General features: G+C 44.7%; 1 protein-coding gene across 1 annotated transcript; it reads right to left on the minus strand.

Annotated features, from left to right (window-relative positions):
* Positions 1-837: 837 nt before the first annotated feature.
* On the minus strand, positions 838-4,362 carry prok1 (prokineticin 1). The gene is made up of 3 exons (XM_045695255.1): positions 4,019-4,362; positions 1,916-2,041; positions 838-1,420 (listed from the first exon to the last, which is right to left on the minus strand). Exons 1-3 carry the CDS (start codon positions 4,091-4,093, stop codon positions 1,301-1,303), a joined length of 321 nt encoding a protein of 106 aa, XP_045551211.1. The 5' UTR covers positions 4,094-4,362; the 3' UTR covers positions 838-1,300.
* Between the last annotated feature and the right edge of the window lie 14,743 nt (positions 4,363-19,105).

Below are 19,105 nucleotides of genomic sequence, written 5' to 3' on the forward strand. Positions count from 1 at the left end.
AGAGTGAAGGTGGTGTGTGACTGAGGGACTAAGTAAGGGGAAGAGAGTGATTGAGGGACTAAGTAAGGGGAAGAGAGTGAAGGTGGTGTGTGACTGAGGGACTAAGTAAGGGGAAGAGAGTGAAGGTGATGTGTGACTGAGGGACTAAGTAAGGGGAAGAGAGTGAAGGTGGTGTGTGACTGAGGGACTAAGTAAGGGGAAGAGAGTGATTGAGGGACTAAGTAAGGGGAAGAGAGTGAAGGTGGTGTGTGACTGAGGGACTAAGTAAGGGGAAGAGAGTGAAGGTGATGTGTGACTGAGGGACTAAGTAAGGGGAAGAGAGTGATTGAGGGACTAAGTAAGGGGAAGAGAGTGAACGTGGTGTGTGACTGAGGGACTAAGTAAGGGGAAGAGAGTGAAGGTGGTGTGTGACTGAGGGACTAAGTAAGGGGAAGAGAGTGAAGGTGGTGTGTGACTGAGGGACTAAGTAAGGGGAAGAGAGTGAAGGTGGTGTGTGACTGAGGGACTAAGTAAGGGGAAGAGAGTGAAGGTGGTGTGTGACTGAGGGACTAAGTAAGGGGAAGAGAGTGAAGGTGGTGTGTGACTGAGGGACTAAGTAAGGGGAAGAGAGTGAAGGTGGTGTGTGACTGAGGGACTAAGTAAGGGGAAGAGAGTGAAGGTGGTGTGTGACTGAGGGACTAAGTAAGGGGAAGAGAGTGAAGGTAGTGTGTGACTGAGGGACTAAGTAAGGGGAAGAGAGTGAAGGTGGTGTGTGACTGAGGGACTAAGTAAGGGGAAGAGAGTGAAGGTGGTGTGTGACTGAGGGACTAAGTAAGGGGAAGAGAGTGAAGCGTGGTGTGTGACTGAGGGACTAAGTAAGGGGAAGAGAGTGAAGGTGGTGTGTGACTGAGGGACTAAGTAAGGGGAAGAGAGTGAAGGTGGTGTGTGACTGAGGGACTAAGTAAGGGGAAGAGAGTGAAGGTGGTGTGTGACTGAGGGACTAAGTAAGGGGAAGAGAGTGAAGGTGGTGTGTGACTGAGGGACTAAGTAAGGGGAAGAGAGTGAAGGTGGTGTGTGACTGAGGGACTAAGTAAGGGGAAGAGAGTGAAGGTGGTGTGTGACTGAGGGACTAAGTAAGGGGAAGAGAGTGAAGGTGATGTGTGACTGAGGGACTAAGTAAGGGGAAGAGAGTGAAGGTGGTGTGTGACTGAGGGACTAAGTAAGGGGAAGAGAGTGAAGGTGGTGTGTGACTGAGGGTGCTGCTGTCATTGTTTCCCATCTTTCTCCTCTTCTTCTCTCTCCTCTTCTTCCTCCTCTGTCATCAAAAGTCTAGGTTTTTGAAGTCTTTGGTACACCTGTATGTGCTACCTGTGTAGCTGGTACAGACCAAATGAGGAAGACATGGACAGGTGTGATGCTGTCTTTTTCCTGGATAGGGCACCTGGAAGAAAGATACATTATCTACATTTGATTCAACTTTATTGATCTCCCTTAGGATCCATTAAATCACATTGAGCCAACAGCTCTAGGGCTAAATGAACAGACTTTGTCAAATGCCACCAGAGATTATCGAACTATTCCAGTGGGAAACGGAGAACCATTCAGTTGTCAATTCCCAGAGATAAACTTTGTGGAGTGAACTAACCCGGCTGGAGGCTGAGCCGATCTCCAGCCGATCAAAGTGATGTATTACTTCCATTGGTTTGATTCATGATGAAAGCAAGTCAATAACTTCTGAAGTTATCATCCTAAGCAACAATTATGTGTTTGTGCATATGTGTGTTTATGTGCACTTCTGTGTGTTTGTGTGTGTATACCTGTGTGTCAGTGTTTGCGCATGTGTGAGTGTGTGTGCCAGCCAGTATGTGCCATCAAGCATATGCATGCGTGTTTGCGCGTGTGTGTGTGTGTGCCCGCGTGTGTGTGTGTTCCTCACCTTGTGACTGAAGGGGTGGCACTCATCCCCCTCTTCCCCTCGTGGTATACACATCCGCAGTCCCCTAAGCCACAGACTGACAGCACAGCATAGACCAAACCCACACTGAACATCTCTATCACACGCCTGACAGAGATGGGGGGAGAGAGAGAGAAAGAGAGAGAGAGAGAGAGAGAGAGAGAGAGAAAGAGAGAGAAAGTGAGAAAGATAGAGACAGAGAGAGAAAGAGAGAAGGTGAGAAAGTGAGAAAGAGAGAGAGAGAAAGAGAAAAAGAGAGAGAGAGAAAGAGAGAAAATGAGAAAGAGCGAGAGAGAGAGAAAGTGAGAAAGTAAGAAAGAGAGAGAGAGAAAGAGCGAGAGAGAAAGAGAGAGAAAGTGAGAAAGTGAGAAAGAGAGAGAGAAAGAGAGAGAGAGAGAGAGAGAGATGACCGTCACACATTTTTTTACTCAGTTTGGGTGCAGGTTTTCTGTGCCGGTCTGGTGTTGTAGTAAAGCTCTGACTCTGGACCACACATACCCACTGGAAATAGAAAATACACCCACTGGAAACAGGAAATACACCCACTGGAAACAGGAAATACACCCACTGGAAACAGGAAATAAACACTAAGGGAAACAAGAAACACACCCACTGGAAACAGGAAATACACACACTGGAAACAAGAAACACACCCACTTGAAATAGGAAATACACACACTGGAAACAAGAAACACACCCACTGGAAACAGAAAACACACCCCCTGGAAATAGAAAATACACCCACTGGAAACATGAAACACACCCACTGGAAACAGGAAATACACCGACTGGAAACAGGAAACACATACCCACTGGAAACAGGAAACACACCCACTGGAAACAGGAAATACACCGACTGGAAAGAGGAAACATCTACCCACTGGAAACAGGAAACACATACCCACTGTAAACAGAAAACACATACCAACTGGAAACAGGAAACACGTACCCACTGGAAACAGGAACACGTACCCACTGTAAACAGGAAACACATACACACTGGAAACAGGATTCACATACCCACTGGAAACAGGATTCACATAACCACTGGAAACAAGAAACACATACCGACTGGAAACAGGAACACGTACCCACTGTAAACAGGAAACACATACACACTGGAAACAGGATTCACATACCCACTGGAAACAGGATTCACATAACCACTGGAAACAAGAAACACATACCGACTGGAAACAGGAACACGTACCCACTGGAAACAAGAAACACATAGCGACTGGAAACAGGAACACGTACCCACTGGAACCAGGAAACACAGGATATTTTTGCAGAATTCTGCATGCAGAGTCTCAATTTGGTGTTTACTCTCTCTGTCTCTCTCTACCTTCCACCTGTCACTTCTAATGACCCCTACTCTCTATATATCTGTCTCTCTCAGTGGTGTAAAGTACCTAAGTAAAAATACGTTTAAGATGTACTTAAGTCATTTTTTGGGGTATCTGTACTTTACTATTTAGATTTTTGACAACTTTTACTTATACTCCACTACATTCCTGAAGAAAATAATGTACTTTTTACTCCTTACATTTTCCCTGACAACCAAAAGTACTTGTTACATTTTGAATACTTAGCAGGACAGGAAAATTGTCTAATTCACGCACTTATCAAGAGAAAATCCCTGGTCATCCCTACTGTCTCTGATCTGGCAGATTCACTAAACACAAATGATGTGTTTGTAAATTATGTCTGAGTGTTGAACTGTGCCGCTGGCTATCCGTAAATTAAAAAACAATAAAATCATGTCGTCCGGTTTGCTTAATATAAGACATTTTATATTATTTATACTTTTACTTTTGATACCAAATACTTTTAGTAGTATTTTACTGGGTGAATTTTACTTTTATTTGAGTCATTTCCTTTTAAGGTATCTTTACTTTTACTCTGGTATGAAAATTGGGTACTTTTTCCACCACTGGTCTCTCTCGCTACCTTCCAACTGTTACTTCTAATGACCCCTACTCTCTCTATATCTGTCTCTCTCTACCTTCAATCGTACGTTTCACAATGACAACTCTATTAGTAAAAATTTCCACACAGTACACGAACGAAAGGTTTGTCACTCACCCCAGTGATGACAGCCCCCCTGGACCAGTTGAAAGAAATCATTAAGATGGAGAGAAGCAGGACCCTGGTCCCCATGGCCGTACTAGCAACAGTAGCACAGGATAGTGTAGGCTACCACTCTCTTTTCAACAGCAATACTGTAGCCCCCTTCAGCGCAGTAGCTACTTTCTGTTGTCAGTCTCTCCTCAACACAGTAATACTGTAGCCCCCTTCAGCGCAGTAGCTACTTTCTGTTGTCAGTCTCTCCTCAACACAGTAATACTGTAGCCCCCTTCAGCGCAGTAGCTACTTTCTGTTGTCAGTCTCTCCTCAACACAGTAATACTGTAGTCCCCTTCAGCGCAGTAGCTACTTTCTGTTGTCAGTCTCTCCTCAACACAGTAATACTGTAGTCCCCTTCAGTGCAGTAGCTACTTTCTGTTGTCACCCTCTCCTTCTTGTGCTGTCCGTCTGACTCACTGTGCCTGGTGTCATGTCCAAGCTCTCTCTCTTTTCATCCTCTCCCCCCCCCTTATTTACATAAGTATTCAGACCCTTTACTATGAGACTCGAAATTGAGCTCAGGTGTATCCTGTTTCGTTGATCATCCTTGAGATGTTTCTACAACTTGATTGGAGTCCACATATTTATTGGACATGATTTTGAAAGAAACACCTGCCTATATATGGTCCTACAGTTGACAGTGCATGTCAGAGCAAAAACCAAGCCATGACGTCGAAGGAATTATCCGTAGAGTTCAGAGACAGCATTGTGTCGAGGCACAGACCTGAGGAAGGGTACCAAAACATTTCTGCAGCATCGAAGGCCCCCAAGTGCACAGTGGCCTCCATCATTCTTAAATGGAAGAAGTTTGGAACCACCAAGACTATTCCTAGATTTGGCCGCCTGGCCAAACTGAGCAAATCGGCGGAGAAGGGCCTTGGTCAGGGAGGTGACCAAGAACCTGATGGTCACTCTGACAGAGCTCCAGAGTTCCTCTGTGGAGATGGGAGAACCTTCCAGAAGGACAACCATCTCTGCAGCACTCCACCTATCAGGCCTTTATGGTAGAGTGGCCAGACGGAATCCAATCCTCAGTAAAAGGCACATGAAAGCCCGCTTGCAGTTTGCCAAAAGGCACCTAAAGACTCTCAGACCATGAGAAACAAGATTCTCTGGTCTGATGAAATCCAGATTGAACTCTTTTCCCTGAATGCCAAGTGTCACGTCTGGAGGAAACCTGTCACCATCCCTACGGTGAAGCATGGTGGAGGCAGCATCATGCTGTGGGGATGTTTTTCAGTGGCAGGGACTGGGAGACTAGTCAGGATCGAGTGAAAGATGAACGACACAAAGTACAGAGAGATCCTTGATGAAAACCTGCTCCATAGCACTGAAGACCTCAGACTGGGGCGAAGGTTCATCTTCCAACAGGACAACGCCCGTAAGCACACAGTCAAGACAACGCAGGAATGGTTTTGGGGAATGTTAAGTGGCCCAAAAAGAGCCAAGACTTGAACCCGACCGAACATCTCTGGAGAGACCTGAAAATAGCTGTGCAGCAATGCTCTGCATGCAACCTGATAGACCTTGAGAGGATCTGCAGGAAGGAATGGGAGAAACTCCCCAAATACAGGTGTGCCAAGCTTGTAGCATCATACCCAAGAAGACTCGAGGCTGTAATAGCTGCCAAAGGTGTTTCAACAAAGTACTGAGTAAAAGGGTCTGAAAACTTATGTAAATATGATATTTAAGTTTTTTAGTTGTAACAAATTTGCCAAAATGTATAAAAACCTGTTTTTGCTTCGTCATTATGGAGTATTGGTGTAGATAGATGAGGGGGGAAAACAATTTAAACAAGTTTTGAATAAGGCTATAACGTAAAAGAATGTGGGAAAATTAAAGGGGTCTGAATACTTTCCGAATGCACTCTTCCTGCTCTTCCTGCTCCAAGTATAGCTCCGTATTCTGAGTAAGTGACCAACAGTGGTGACTGACTGACCAGCATGTCTGTTGAATGGACTTTATGAATACACACTAATACAGTATGTCACGGGACTCGTCTGAAGGTAACCCGCTACCGGGCCAAAAAATGTATTGAAGTGAATAGGGCATTTCCACGTCGAAGGTATACGTGTCATTCCACTGTACATTATTATAAATATATAGAGAGATAAGAAAGCTTACAAAAAAAAATGTGTTTTGATATATTTTGTAATCTGTTTTTCCATATATGAATCTCTTATTCGATGTGTTTCTATGGGCTAATAGCAGTAAGGCCAAATTCAATGTTTCATCAAATATGTTTTTTTGATACCTACAAGGTTCCTAAAATCAAATAGATAAATGATCCATGGTATGACCATCTTAAAACAATTCCATATGTTAGTTTAGTAGAAACCCAGCCAGGGGCCTTTAGACTGTAATGGGATTTATGTGACATCCTGGTCCCAAGGTGTCCATCTGTTTGTCTGGGCGGAGACAGGACCAGCCGTCATAGAAAACCCCAAAGTTATTACCATAGAAATAGAATGTCATTGTAGCTCACTCTTCCAGTCGGTCCATCGTCTCATTCTAAGATGAGGCTTTCAGGTAAATCACTACATATCGATCACAACTTTCTACCGAAGACAACGAGGCCTGGGAAAACACAGTGATCTGATCTCTTTTGTCATGCACCCATAAAATCATATACAGTTGATGTCGGAAGTTTACATACACCTTTGCCAAATACATTTAAACTTAATTTTTCACAATTCCTGACATTTAATCCTAGTAAAAATTGCCTCTTATTCCCTGTCTTTGGTAGCGTTGCCTTTAAATTGTTTAACTTGGGTCAAACGTTTTGGGTAGCCTTCCACAAACCTCCCACAATAAGTTGGGTGAATTTTGGCCCATTCCTCCTGACAGAGCTGGTGGTAACTGAGTCAGGTTTTTAGGCCTCCTTGCTCACACACGCTTTTTCAGTTCTGCCCACAAATGTTCTATGGGATTGAGGTCAGGGCTTTGTGATGGCCACTCCAATACCTTGGCTTTGTTGTCCTTAAGCCATTTTGCCACAACTTTGGAAGTATGCTTGGGGTCATTGTCCATTTGGAAGACCCATTTGCGACCAAGCTTTAACTTCCTGACTGATGTCTTGAGATGTTGCTTCAATATATCCACATAATTTTCCCCCCTCATGATGCCATCTATTTTGTGATGTGCACCAGTCCCTCCTGCAGCAAAGCACCCCCACAACATGATGCTGCCACCCCCGTGCTTCACGGTTGGTATGGTGTTCTTCGGCTTGCAAGCATCCTCCCTTTTTCCTCCAAACATAACGATGGTCATTATGGCCAAACAGTTCTATTTTTGTTTCATCAGACCAGAGGACATTTCTCCAAAAAGTACGATCTTTGTCCCCATGTGCAGTTGCAAACCGTATTCTGGCTTTTTTTATGGAGTAACTGCTCATAGAGAGAAACAGAGAAAAATGACTTCAAAGTTATTTTTATTGTCCAGCCGAATGAGTCGTTGGCAGATCATTGGAGATGTGGTTATCTGTTGTCTTACTATGAGGTCATTTTTTTAAATGTATATCGACCCTGACCAGTGACATGACCTTTGACCCAAAAAAGGCAGTTACTGCCTTCTTGCTTGGTACAGCCACTGGAAAACATTTATTTATTTTTTTTACAAACTTGTGTTAGTATATTTCATTGTATGTGGCTGTCAGTGTCATATAGTTTGATACTTGTATTAGCAAAGAATAATAAATAATATCAAAGTTTACCGTAGACACTGCAGCCCAAAGCTCAGTGAAACCAAGGTAAAAGGCAGTAAATGACGTGAGTAATGCCAGTGCATGCCTTTTTCCATGGTTTCACTTTAACTTCTTGCAGTTACTGCAAACATGGCCCCCAATTTTCTCCATAATACAACACAATTGAGTCATGATATTTATCCACATGATAAAGCATGTATTTCAAGTATTAAATCTTTTTTTAAATAACTAATTTTTGACCAAATGTGCAGTTACTGCTCTTTCGCTTGGTAGGGCAGTATAGTGCACTAAATCTAATAATAATAATACATTTAATTTGAATAGCGCTTTTCATTACAGAGTTATTTCAAATCTCTGGTCAAAAGTAGTACACTAGGGAGCTATTTGGGAAGCAGCCCAGGATCTCTGTAGTCTAGACTGCCCTTTAAATGGGAAGCAGCCCAGGATCTCTGTAGTCTAGACTGCCCTTTAAATGGGAAGCAGCCCAGGATCTCTGTAGACTAGACTGCCCTTTAAATGGGAAGCAGCCCAGGATCTCTGTAGACTAGACTGCCCTTTAAATGGGAAGCAGCCGAGGATCTCTGTAGACTAGACTGCCCTTTAAATGGGAAGCAGCCGAGGATCTCTGTAGACTAGACTGCCATTTAAATGGGAAGCAGCCCAGGATCTCTGTAGACTAGACTGCCCTTTAAATGGGAAGCAGCCCAGGATCTCTGTAGACTAGACTGCCCTTTAAATGGGAAGCAGCCGAGGATCTCTGTAGACAAGACTGCCCTTTAAATGGGATAGAGAGGTACAGTATAGCATGACAATTTTCATGACAAAATGCCATATTGTGTGACACATATCATATACTAGTGTGATGACTCATTGTGAGTTAAAGGTCAATCAAGGGACCATCTGTAGACAGATATGTGCAGTGCTGATTGATATACAGTAACTAATAGTAGTTAAGACACCTATTCCTTTTCACCAACTCCCTCTGGCCGTAATGTGGACGAGGATGGACTATCTGTGTGTGTGGGCGGAGGGGGTGAAGAGGGGTGTGTGTGTGATGGTAATGGACAGGGAGGTGTCAATAGGATATGCAGGTTTCTGATTTAGGGACGTAGAGAGGGATGAGAGGAGAGGAAGTATACCCCATGGGTTAGTCAGCAACGAATTACCCAGAATGCAGTGTAGCAGGTGATGGATTTCTCTGAAGGACTCCTGGCTACATAATTACATTCCCTTGTTTCTGCCGTGTCAGCAGAAGAGAAGCAGCAGGCCTCTGCTTCTGAGGACCGATAGGACAGAAATCATCCAGAGAGCCCTGTCCTCCCTGGCTTGGGTAAAGTACAGTCGTGGCCAAAAGTTTTGAGAATGACACAAATATTAATTTCCACAAAGTTGTGTCTTTAGATATTTTTGTCAGACGTTACTATGGAATACTGAAGCATAATTACAAGCATTTCATAAGTGTCAAAGGCTTTTATTGACAATTACATGAAGTTGATGCAAAGAGTCAATATTTGCAGTGTTGACCCTTCTTTTTCAAGACCTCTGCAAACCTCTGCCTCCCTCCAGACCTCTGCCCTGGCATGCTGTCAATGAACTTCTGGGCCACATCCTGACTGATGGCAGGATTCTCGCATAATCAATGCTTGGAGTTTGTCAGAATTTGTGGGTTTTTGTTTGTCCACCCGCCACTTGAGGATTGACCACAAGTTCTCAATGGGATTAAGGTCTGGGGAGTTTCCTGGCCACGGACCCAAAATATCGATTGCCATCATACAAACTGAGGCAGCAGGCTTCGTGGAAATTCATATTTGTGTCATTCTCAAAACTTTTGGCCACGACTGACACCTTTATGGGGAAAAATACAGCAATATGATGAGAGAAGACAAAATACTTCCACCTCTCCTATCAGAGTCATTTATTAGTCAGTTCATTTATTTTGGTACTGTCCATTAAGTAGCTCATTTTTGGTCGCTGGTTCAGGAATGGCTGAAGAATTGCAACATTTACCTGGAGCTAACTATGCAGATAGCATTACTGGGTGATCTGAAAAGTAATAGTCAATTGATCAATAATATAATAATACTTTTAGCAAAAATGTTTATCTTTAATTTACAATCTGTAGAAACTATCAGAGTAGAAAGGTTCAGTACTTTTGTGAAACATCACAGCACCGTTGAAAAATATATGGCAAATAGAAATCCAACATGGATGGTGTTGAGACAGATGGGAGGGGTTGAATGGAGCTGAAGGTTGGGACTAATAACAACAAGATAACCAATGTAAAACATACAGGGTCTGTAAAATGTTTATAGGTTCAGAACATTTGTGAAATAGCACAGTTACAAATAGAAATCAAACTGGATGGACATCAGAAATAGATGGGAGAGGTTGAGGAAGGCCAGGACTAAAAACAAACAAAATATAACTATTGTAAAATAGATTGTGTCGATAAATTATATATAAACTCAGCAAAAAAAGAAACGTCCTCTCACTGTCAACTGCGTTTATTTTCAGCAAACTTAACATGTGTAAATATTAGTATGAATATAACAAGATTCAACAACTGAGACATAAACTGAACAAGTTCCACAGACATGTGACCAACAAAAATGGAATAATGTGTCCCTGAACAAACGGGGGTCAAAATCAAAAGTAACAGTCAGTATCTGGTGTGGCCACCAGCTGCATTAAGTACTGCAGTGCATCTCCTCCTCATGGACTGCACCAGACTTACCAGTTATTGCTGTGAGATGTTACCCCACTATTCCACCAAGGCACCTGCAAGTTCCCAGACATTTCTGGGGGGAATGGCCCTAGCCCTCACCCTCCGATCCAACAGGTTCCAGACGTGCTCAATGGGATTGAGATCCGGACTCTTCGCTGGCCATGGCAGAATACTGACATTCCTGTCTTGCAGGAAATCACGCACAGAACGAGCAGTACGGCTGGTGGCATTGTTACGCTGGAGGGTCATGTCAGGATGAGGCTGCAGGAAGGGTACCACATGAGGGAGGAGGATGTCTTCCCTGTAATGCACAGCGTTGAGATTGCCTGCAATGACAACAAGCTCAGTCCGATGATGCTGTGACACCCCGCCCCAGACCATGACGGACCCTCCACCTCCTCCATCAATCCCGCTCCAGTGTACAGGCCTCGGTGTAACGCTCATTCCTTCGACGATAAACACAGATCCGACCATCAATCCTGGTGAGACAAATCAGCGACTCGTCAGTGAAGATAACTTTTTGCCAGTCCTGTCTGGTCCAGCAACGGTGGGTTTGTGCCAATGGGCAACGTCATTGCCGGTGATGTCTGGTGAGGACCTGCCTTACAACAGGCCTACAAGCCCTCAGTCCAGCTTCTCTCAGCCTATTGCGGACAGTCTGAGCACTGATGGAGGGATTGTGCATTCCTGGTGTAACTCGGGCAGTTGTTGTTGCCATCCTGTACCTGTCCCGCAGGTGTGATGTTTGGATGTACCGATCCTGTGCAGGTGTTGTTACACGTGGTCTGCCACGTCCTGTCTCCCTGTAGCACTGTCTTAGGCGTCTCACAGTACGGACATTGCAATTTATTGCCCTGGCCACATCTGCAGTCCTCATGCCTCCTTGCAGCATGCCTAAGGCACGTTCACACAGATGAGCAGGGACCCTGGGCATTTTTCTTTTGGTGTTTTTCAGAGTCAGTAGAAAGGCCTCTTTAGTGTCCTAACTTTTCATAACTGTGACCTTAATTGCCTACCGCCTGTAAGCTGTTAGTGTCTTAACGACCGTTCCACAGGTGCATGTTCATTAATTGTTTATGGTTCATTGAACAAGCATTGGAAACAGTGTTTAAACCCTTTACAATGAAGATTTGTGAAGTTATTTAGATTTTTACAAATTATCTTTGAAAGACAGAGTCCTGAAAAAGGGATGTTTCTTTTTTTGCTGAGTATAGTATGTATAAGCTGGAAGTAGAAGCCTAAGTGTTGTTGTTTATTTGTTTACTCAAATTAGGGTGGTAGGGTTTGCTGGAAATAATAAAGGAAAATATATGTTTGTGTATTTGTATGAATGTATATGTATGTATATAAGTATATTTACCCCAAAAACATATGGGGGATTGGAAATGATGCAGACAATTACATTGATGGAAGCTACAATCTATTCGCAATAGTAAAGCTGATCTATCCCCTAAAAAAAAAAAAAAAGAGAGATAGATAGATTTTTTTGTACATACTTTATTGGCCCAATTGTTACAAACCTCTTGAATGATAGGGCAAAATGTAGATTTCTGCCTAAATAGACATACCCAAAAGAAATTATGTTTCATGAGATGACCATAAACAATAACTAGCAATGCTGCATAGTTCTAGAAAGGTCTGGAACTAATCTTTCTGGTAAGAAATAGTTATAATTGCAGAGGTTTACTCACTTTTAAGGACCCAAGTTCAAGTAGATATTATGAAAAACAATCTACAAAAGTGGGGCTTGAAATGACTGAACTGCTTTCTAAATATAGTTACAATGAAATTATAAAACGACTTACGATAACATTTCACATTCTTATAACTGTAAAATAAATATGATCATACTTATTGACAGTACAATATTGGCCCCATTTCATATTACTGACAAAAGAGACTTTTCTCCTAAATGTCCACTGAGCGGCACTGAGACGCCATTCAAATGTTTGCCCTAACCATAACCCTAACCCTTTACGCACAAAGTTATTTTGTCTTTCTGCGACCAGGAGAAAGTGGTCTTGTTTAAATTCAATGAAATTATTTACAATTTTTTTCATGTTGAGAGCTCTAAATCCGACCTGAGAATATCACAAGATTGCTGAATTTGCTAAACTGTCCCCTTTAATATACCGGTGGGCTGGGCTAGTCTGCTCAGAGGGAGAGCAAATCGATTCTTTGTCTGGATAGGCCAGAAAATGTGACACATCACTCCCTATGCAAATGAGGAGTCTGAAACCTGACACTTCAAGTCAGCTCTACTGAGAGAGTGGAAACAGAGCTGACAGATGGGTCTTTCTGACAATATAAGGCCCAGGACCCGACGATGTTCACAGAGAGCTTTGTACACCAAAATGTCACTCGGAACTGGTCCAGAACCACCCAATAGTCCCCCATATAGGGGACTTAACATCTAATTAAAAGCACAAACTTTACTTAATTTTAACGCAACTAGAAAGTTAGAACCAAGCACCCCTCCTCGTCCACTGTACATAGAACCCCCCTGACGCCCCACACCCCTAAAAAGTCCCCCTAACAGATCACCAGCCCCCAAATACAGGCTCCAGTGTGAGCAAGCCTGCACCAGCCCCCAAATACAGGCTCCAGTGTGAGCAAGCCTGCACCAGCCCCCAAATACAGGCTCCAGTGTGAGCAAGCCTGCACCAGCCCCCAAATACAGGCTCCAATGTGAACAAGCCTGCACCAGCCCCCAAATACAGGCTCCAGTGTGAGCAAGCCTGCACCAGCCCCAAATACAGGCTCCAGTGTGAACAAGCCTGCACCAGCCCCCCAAATACAGGCTCCAATGTGAACAAGCCTGCACCAGCCCCCAAATACAGGCTCCAGTGTGAGCAAGCCTGCACCAGCCCCCAAATACAGGCTCCAGTGTGAACAAGCCTGCACCAGCCCCCAAATACAGGCTCCAGTGTGAGCAAGCCTGCACCAGCCCCCAAATACAGGCTCCAGTGTGAACAAGCCTGCACCAGCCCCCAAATACATGCTCCAGTGTGAACAAGCCTGCACCAGCCCCCAAATACATGCTCCAGTGTGAGCAAGCCTGCACCAGCCCCCAAATACAGGCTCCAGTGTGAGCAAGCCTGCACCAGCCCCCAAATACAGGCTCCAGTGTGAACAAGCCTGCACCAACCCCAGCAGCACAGCTCTGGGTTCCATACACCCGCCCCCTGCATCTCATGTTTCCTGGTCTTCCACACTGCCATTTTTGCCTGACCCAACAAGTAGTTTACTAGGCAGTCCCTTTGTCTTGTTGGCTACGCTCTACCTACTGTAGGCCCTCTAACACTTAGGTCCAGTCAGCCCCAACCCTAGGCCCACCCCAGACAGAAAACAACCCGACCAGCTTGGAACAAGAAAGAAAAAACAGATGCTGCATTGTCTCCTCCTCTCCACAGAACAGACCCAGTGATGGATCAAGGTGCGACGTGTATCTGTTCGAAGTGATAGCCCTGTGAACAGTCCTCTCCTGTAGATCAGCAATACGCTTCTCTGTGGGAGGCTTATATCCTCTCAGAGAAGAGCCCGGTCCCAACCCCCGCCGGCCACCCCGTTGCCCTCAGCCCATGCAGATGGTATTTCTGAGCTACCTTCACAGCCACCCCATTCCCCTTAGCCCATGCAGATGGTATTTCTGAGCTACCTTCACAGCCACCCCATTCCCCTTAGCCCATGCAGATGGTATTTCTGAGCTACCTTCACAGCCACCCCATTCCCCTTAGCCCATGCAGATGGTATTTCTGAGCTACCTTCACAGCCACCCCATTCCCTTTAGCCCATGCAGATGGTATTTCTGAGCTACCCACGTACAGAGTCTTTTTGCTGGCTGTGCAAAAGGTCCCTAGCTCCGGAGTCTTGAACGGCACAATAATAACCTCACACTGCTGGTGTTCCCCTGCAGCAGCAATGGCTCCTCCATTATCAATGCTCCTAACTGTGAAACGTCTCTGTGAGCGCCCAAAGCACAGCGTGGTAGAACGGAGTAATGGCTGACATATGGTCCTGCTCCAGATCCATCAGGAACAAGTGCCTGTCATATCCAAGGTCCCCTGCATTGTTGGTTAAGGGCTTGTAAGTAAGCATTTCACGGTAAGGTCTACACCTGTTGTATTCGGTGCATGTGACAAATACAATTTGATTTGATTTTGATTTGCTCTCCTCAGAACACACCAAGCAGTGTCTCTTCAGCACCCCCTTCTGGTACAGAAGTCTCTGTGCAGCTTATAGATGGAAAGCTGTCACTTTGGACCCAATGTCCACTGGTCCTTGCCCCCTTCCCATGCAAAAGGAAGTGTAATACTGCTTCGATTGTCCAGTGTTGACCAAAATAGATCCACCAGTAACCTCTGCAGTTGCTTGATGAGACTCTGTGGGCAATCCAACACCATCAGCCAGTGCCTGAGCATTGAAGCAACCAAGTTGTTAGTGACCAGGTCCAATATGCAGGAATCGATCAGCCATTTCCTGGTTGCTAAAATTCTAATAGTTTGCCAAATGTCAATTTATGTGGCAAAACAAGCAGTCATTGTGTAGAGAATCCTTGTACCATCTAAACCACTGTGAAATATATTTTCCATAACCCAAAATATTGTATTTTCAGGTGTTTGAAGCTGGTGTACAAAACTGAAAGTAAAAGATGCAAAACTGAATCTTAAGAACTCTGCCCCACTGAACACCCCCCCCCAAGATCCTTCTCTGGCCCATCCCCATAAATCAGACCCTCACTCTTCTCCCAGTTCACCTTAACTGATGCCAGTATATGCCAGTAAAACCCTGTTACAGCTCCAATTACTGACATAAAACCTACATAGCCTCGCTGCACTAATCCTCTTGCCTGGCTACCCAGACTTCTTGCTCCGGCCAAAATGCCCCCCCCCCCAACACAAATGGGAAGAGCTCCAAAACTAGGCCAACGAAGAACTTAACTCTTTCCCTGAACAAGGTAACCCTGATCAAGATAATGAAACTCTAGTAGACAGTTTAATGAGAGCAGCTGATGAATCCATACCAAACTCTAAATCATTCAGAAAGGGCAAAGCTGTCCCCCGGGGGTCAAGTGAGTGCTATACAGCTGTCAAGGAGAGAAACCGAGCCTTTAAAGCCTTAAAAGAACTCACATAGGTTCACAGAGCTGATTGAGCATCAAAGAAAAAGAGCAATAGCAAGAATAATCATACGGTAAAACAGACTTATTGGAGAAAGTATTGTGACATCACACTTATTGGAGAAAGTACTCTGACATCACACTTATTGGAGAAAGTACTGTGACATCACACTTATTGGAGAAAGTACTGTGACATCACACTTATAGGAGAAAGTATTGTGACATCACACTTATTGGAGAAAGTACTGTGACGTCATTGGCCGGGAGACAAACACAAGGGACAGGTTGGGAATGATCAGGAAAATGAACGGCATCAATAGAAGACGTCACTAAAATCTGACGAAAAGACTGCAATTCACAGATGAGGAGCAATCAGACATGTTAGTGCAGGCCTTTGCAGGTACCCACAGCACTGCATCCCTAAGCCCAGAACAAGCTAAGAAGAAGAAGGGAGACCATGCTGGAGACAAACTGAACTACACACCAGAGGACGATCGTTAACTTAAAACACCAACCCGCTGGACGCAGAATTCTCTTTGGCTGAGATAACGAAGGCAAGAAAAGCAGCTGGCTGACCCAATATGCTATGAAATGTTTCCCGACACCTATCAGACAATTCCATACAAATAATTCTCAATAAATTTAAAAAAATGTAAAAAACAGATTATGGGAAACAGTAATATTACCAAAGCCCTGAAAAACACGCTATAGCAGTCCCTATAGCTAAACCAGGAAAAGACCCATGATCTATCTCTCACCTCAAACACATATAAAGAAATGGAATGTATAGTCACAGACAGACTCTTGTGTGTCCTGTACAAATGGACTTTTAATTGTTTTACTAGATCGGACAATACAGGTCCGGATCGGTTCTACTCTCTCAACCAGTCATGAAGTGGAGAATGGGACGGCCCAGGGAACAGTGATCAACTGACATTTTCAACCTCTCCCTGATTGAGTCTGTAATACCTACATGTTTCAAGCAGAACACCATAGTCCCTGTGCCCAAGAAAGCGAAGGTAACCTGCCTAAATGATTACGGCCCGTAGCACTCACGTCTGTAGCCATGAAGTGCTTTGAAAGGCTGGTCATGGCTCACATCAACACCATCATCCCATTAACCCTAGATCCACTCCAATTCGCATACCGCCCCAACAGATCCACGATTGACGCAATCTCACTGCCCTTTCCCACCTGGACAAAAGGAACACTTATGTGAGAATGCTGTTCATTGACTACAGCTCAGCGTTCAACACCGTAGTGCCCATAAAGCTCATCACTAAGCTAAGGACCCTTGGACTAAACACCTCCCTCTGCAACTGGATCCTGGACTTCCTGACGGGCCGCCCCCAGGTGGTAAGGGAAGGCATCAACACATCTGCCACACTGATCCTCAACACCAGGGCCCCTCAGGGGAGCGTGCTTAGTCCCCTCCTGTACTCCCTGTTCACCCACGACTGCGTGGCCAAATACGACTCCAACACCATCATTAAGTTTGCAGAACAGTGGTAGGCCTGATCACCAACAACGATGAGACAGCCTATAGGGAGGAGGTCAGAGACCTGGCTCTGTGGTGCCAGGACAACAACCTCTCCCTCAATGTGAGCAAGACAAAGGAGCTGATCGTGGACTACAGGGAAGGAGGCCCGAACAGGCCACCATTAACATTGACGGGTGGCCTCCCGAGTGGCGCAGTGGTCTAAGGCTCTGCATCGCAGTTGCTAGCTGTGCCACTAGAGATCCTGGTTTGAGTCCAGGCTCTGTCGCAGCCTGGCCGTGACTGGGAGACCCATGGGGCGGCGCACAATTGGCCCAGTGTCGTCTGGGTTAGGGGAGGGTTTGGCCAGCAGGGATGTCCTTGTCTCATCGCGCTGTGGTGGGCCGGGCGCAGTGCACGCTGACACAGTCGCCAGGTGTACGGTGTTTCCTCCGACATGTTGGTGTGGCTGGCTTCTGGGTTAAGCGGGCATTGTGTCAAGAAGCAGTGCGGCTTGGTGGGTCGTGTTTTGGAGGACGCATGGCTCTCGCCCTTCGCCTCTCCCGAGTACGTACGGGAGTTGCAGTGATGAGACAAGACTGTAACTACCATTTGGATACCACAAAATTTGGGGAGAATAAGGGGTAAAAGTAAAAAAATATATAAAAAAATAAAATAATATTGACGGAGCTGTAGTGGAGAGGGTGTCCACATCACCAACAAACTAACATGGTCCAGACACACCATGACAGGTGTGAAGTCGGCACGACAACACATTTTCCCCCTCATGAGACTGAAAATATTTGGCATGGGTCCCCATATTCTCAAAAAGTTATACAGCTGCACCATCGAGAGCATCCTGACCGGTTGCATCACCGCCTGGAATGGCAACTGCTTGGCATCCGACCATAATAGAAAATGGCCTCTTACAAGGGTCAGGACGTGACACACCCTCCTTTTGAAGCTTCCAGTCTGTTATTCGAACTCAATCAGCATGACAGAGTGATCTCCAGCCTTGTCCTCGTCAACACTCACACCTGTGTTAACGAGAGAATCACTGACGTAATGTCAGCTGGTCCTTTTGTGGCAGGGCTGAAATGCAGTGGAAATGTTTTTTGGGTATTCAGTTCATTTGCATGGCAAAGAGGGACTTTGCAATTAATTGCAATTCATCTGATCACTCTTCATAACATTCTGGAGTATATGCAAATTGCCATCATACAAACTGAGGCAGCAGACTTTGTGAAAATTAATATTTGTGTCATTCTCAAAACTTTTGGCCACGACTGTACATTCATCTCTAGGAGACAGAATGCGTCTCCTTCCTGAGCGGTATGACGGCTGCGTGGTACCATGGTGTTTATACTTGCGTACTATTGTTTGTACAGATGAACGTGGTACCTTCAGGCATTTGGAAATTGCTCCCAAGGATGAACCAGACTTGCGGAGGTCTACAATTGTTATTTTAAGGTCTTGGCTGATGTCTTTTGATTTTCCCATGATGTCAAGCAAAGAGACACTGAGTTTGAAGGTAGGCCTTGAAATACATCCACAGGTACACCTCCAATTGACTAAAAGTATGTCAATTAGCCTATTAGAAGCTTCTAAAGCCATGATATCATTTTCTGGAATTTTCCAAGCTGTTTAATGGCACAGTCAACTTAGTGTATGTAAACTTCTGACCCACTGGAATTGTGATACAGTGAATTATAAGTGAAATAATCTGTCTGTAAACAATTGTTGGAAAAATGACTTGTGTCATGCACAAAGTAGATGTTCTAACCGACTTATCCAAACTATAGTTTGTTAACAAGAAATTTGTGGAGTGGTTGAAAAAAAAGTGTTATAGACTAAGGGCTACACACTATAGACTGCTGTAGGCTCTACACTATAGACTGCTGTAGGCTCTACACTATAGACCAAGGGCTACACACTATAGACTAAGGGCTATACACTATAGACTGTAAAGGCTATACACTGCTGTAGACTGTACGCTATAGACTGCTGTAGGCTATACACTAT

Source organism: Salmo salar, chromosome ssa15 (assembly GCF_905237065.1).
Source record: "Salmo salar chromosome ssa15, Ssal_v3.1, whole genome shotgun sequence".
NCBI lineage: Eukaryota > Metazoa > Chordata > Actinopteri > Salmoniformes > Salmonidae > Salmo > Salmo salar.

Excerpts from the sequence above, each read along its gene's own strand:
- prok1 (XM_045695255.1), bottom strand. The coding sequence starts at position 4,093 with ATGGGGACCAGGGTCCTGCTTCTCTCCATCTTAATGATTTCTTTCAAC. Across the intron at positions 2,042-4,018 it reads GGGGGGCTGTCATCACTGGG|GCGTGTGATAGAGATGTTCA; the intron begins GTGAGTGACAAA and ends CATCTCTGTCAG. Across the intron at positions 1,421-1,915 it reads GCCACCCCTTCAGTCACAAG|GTGCCCTATCCAGGAAAAAG; the intron begins GTGAGGAACACA and ends TCTTTCTTCCAG.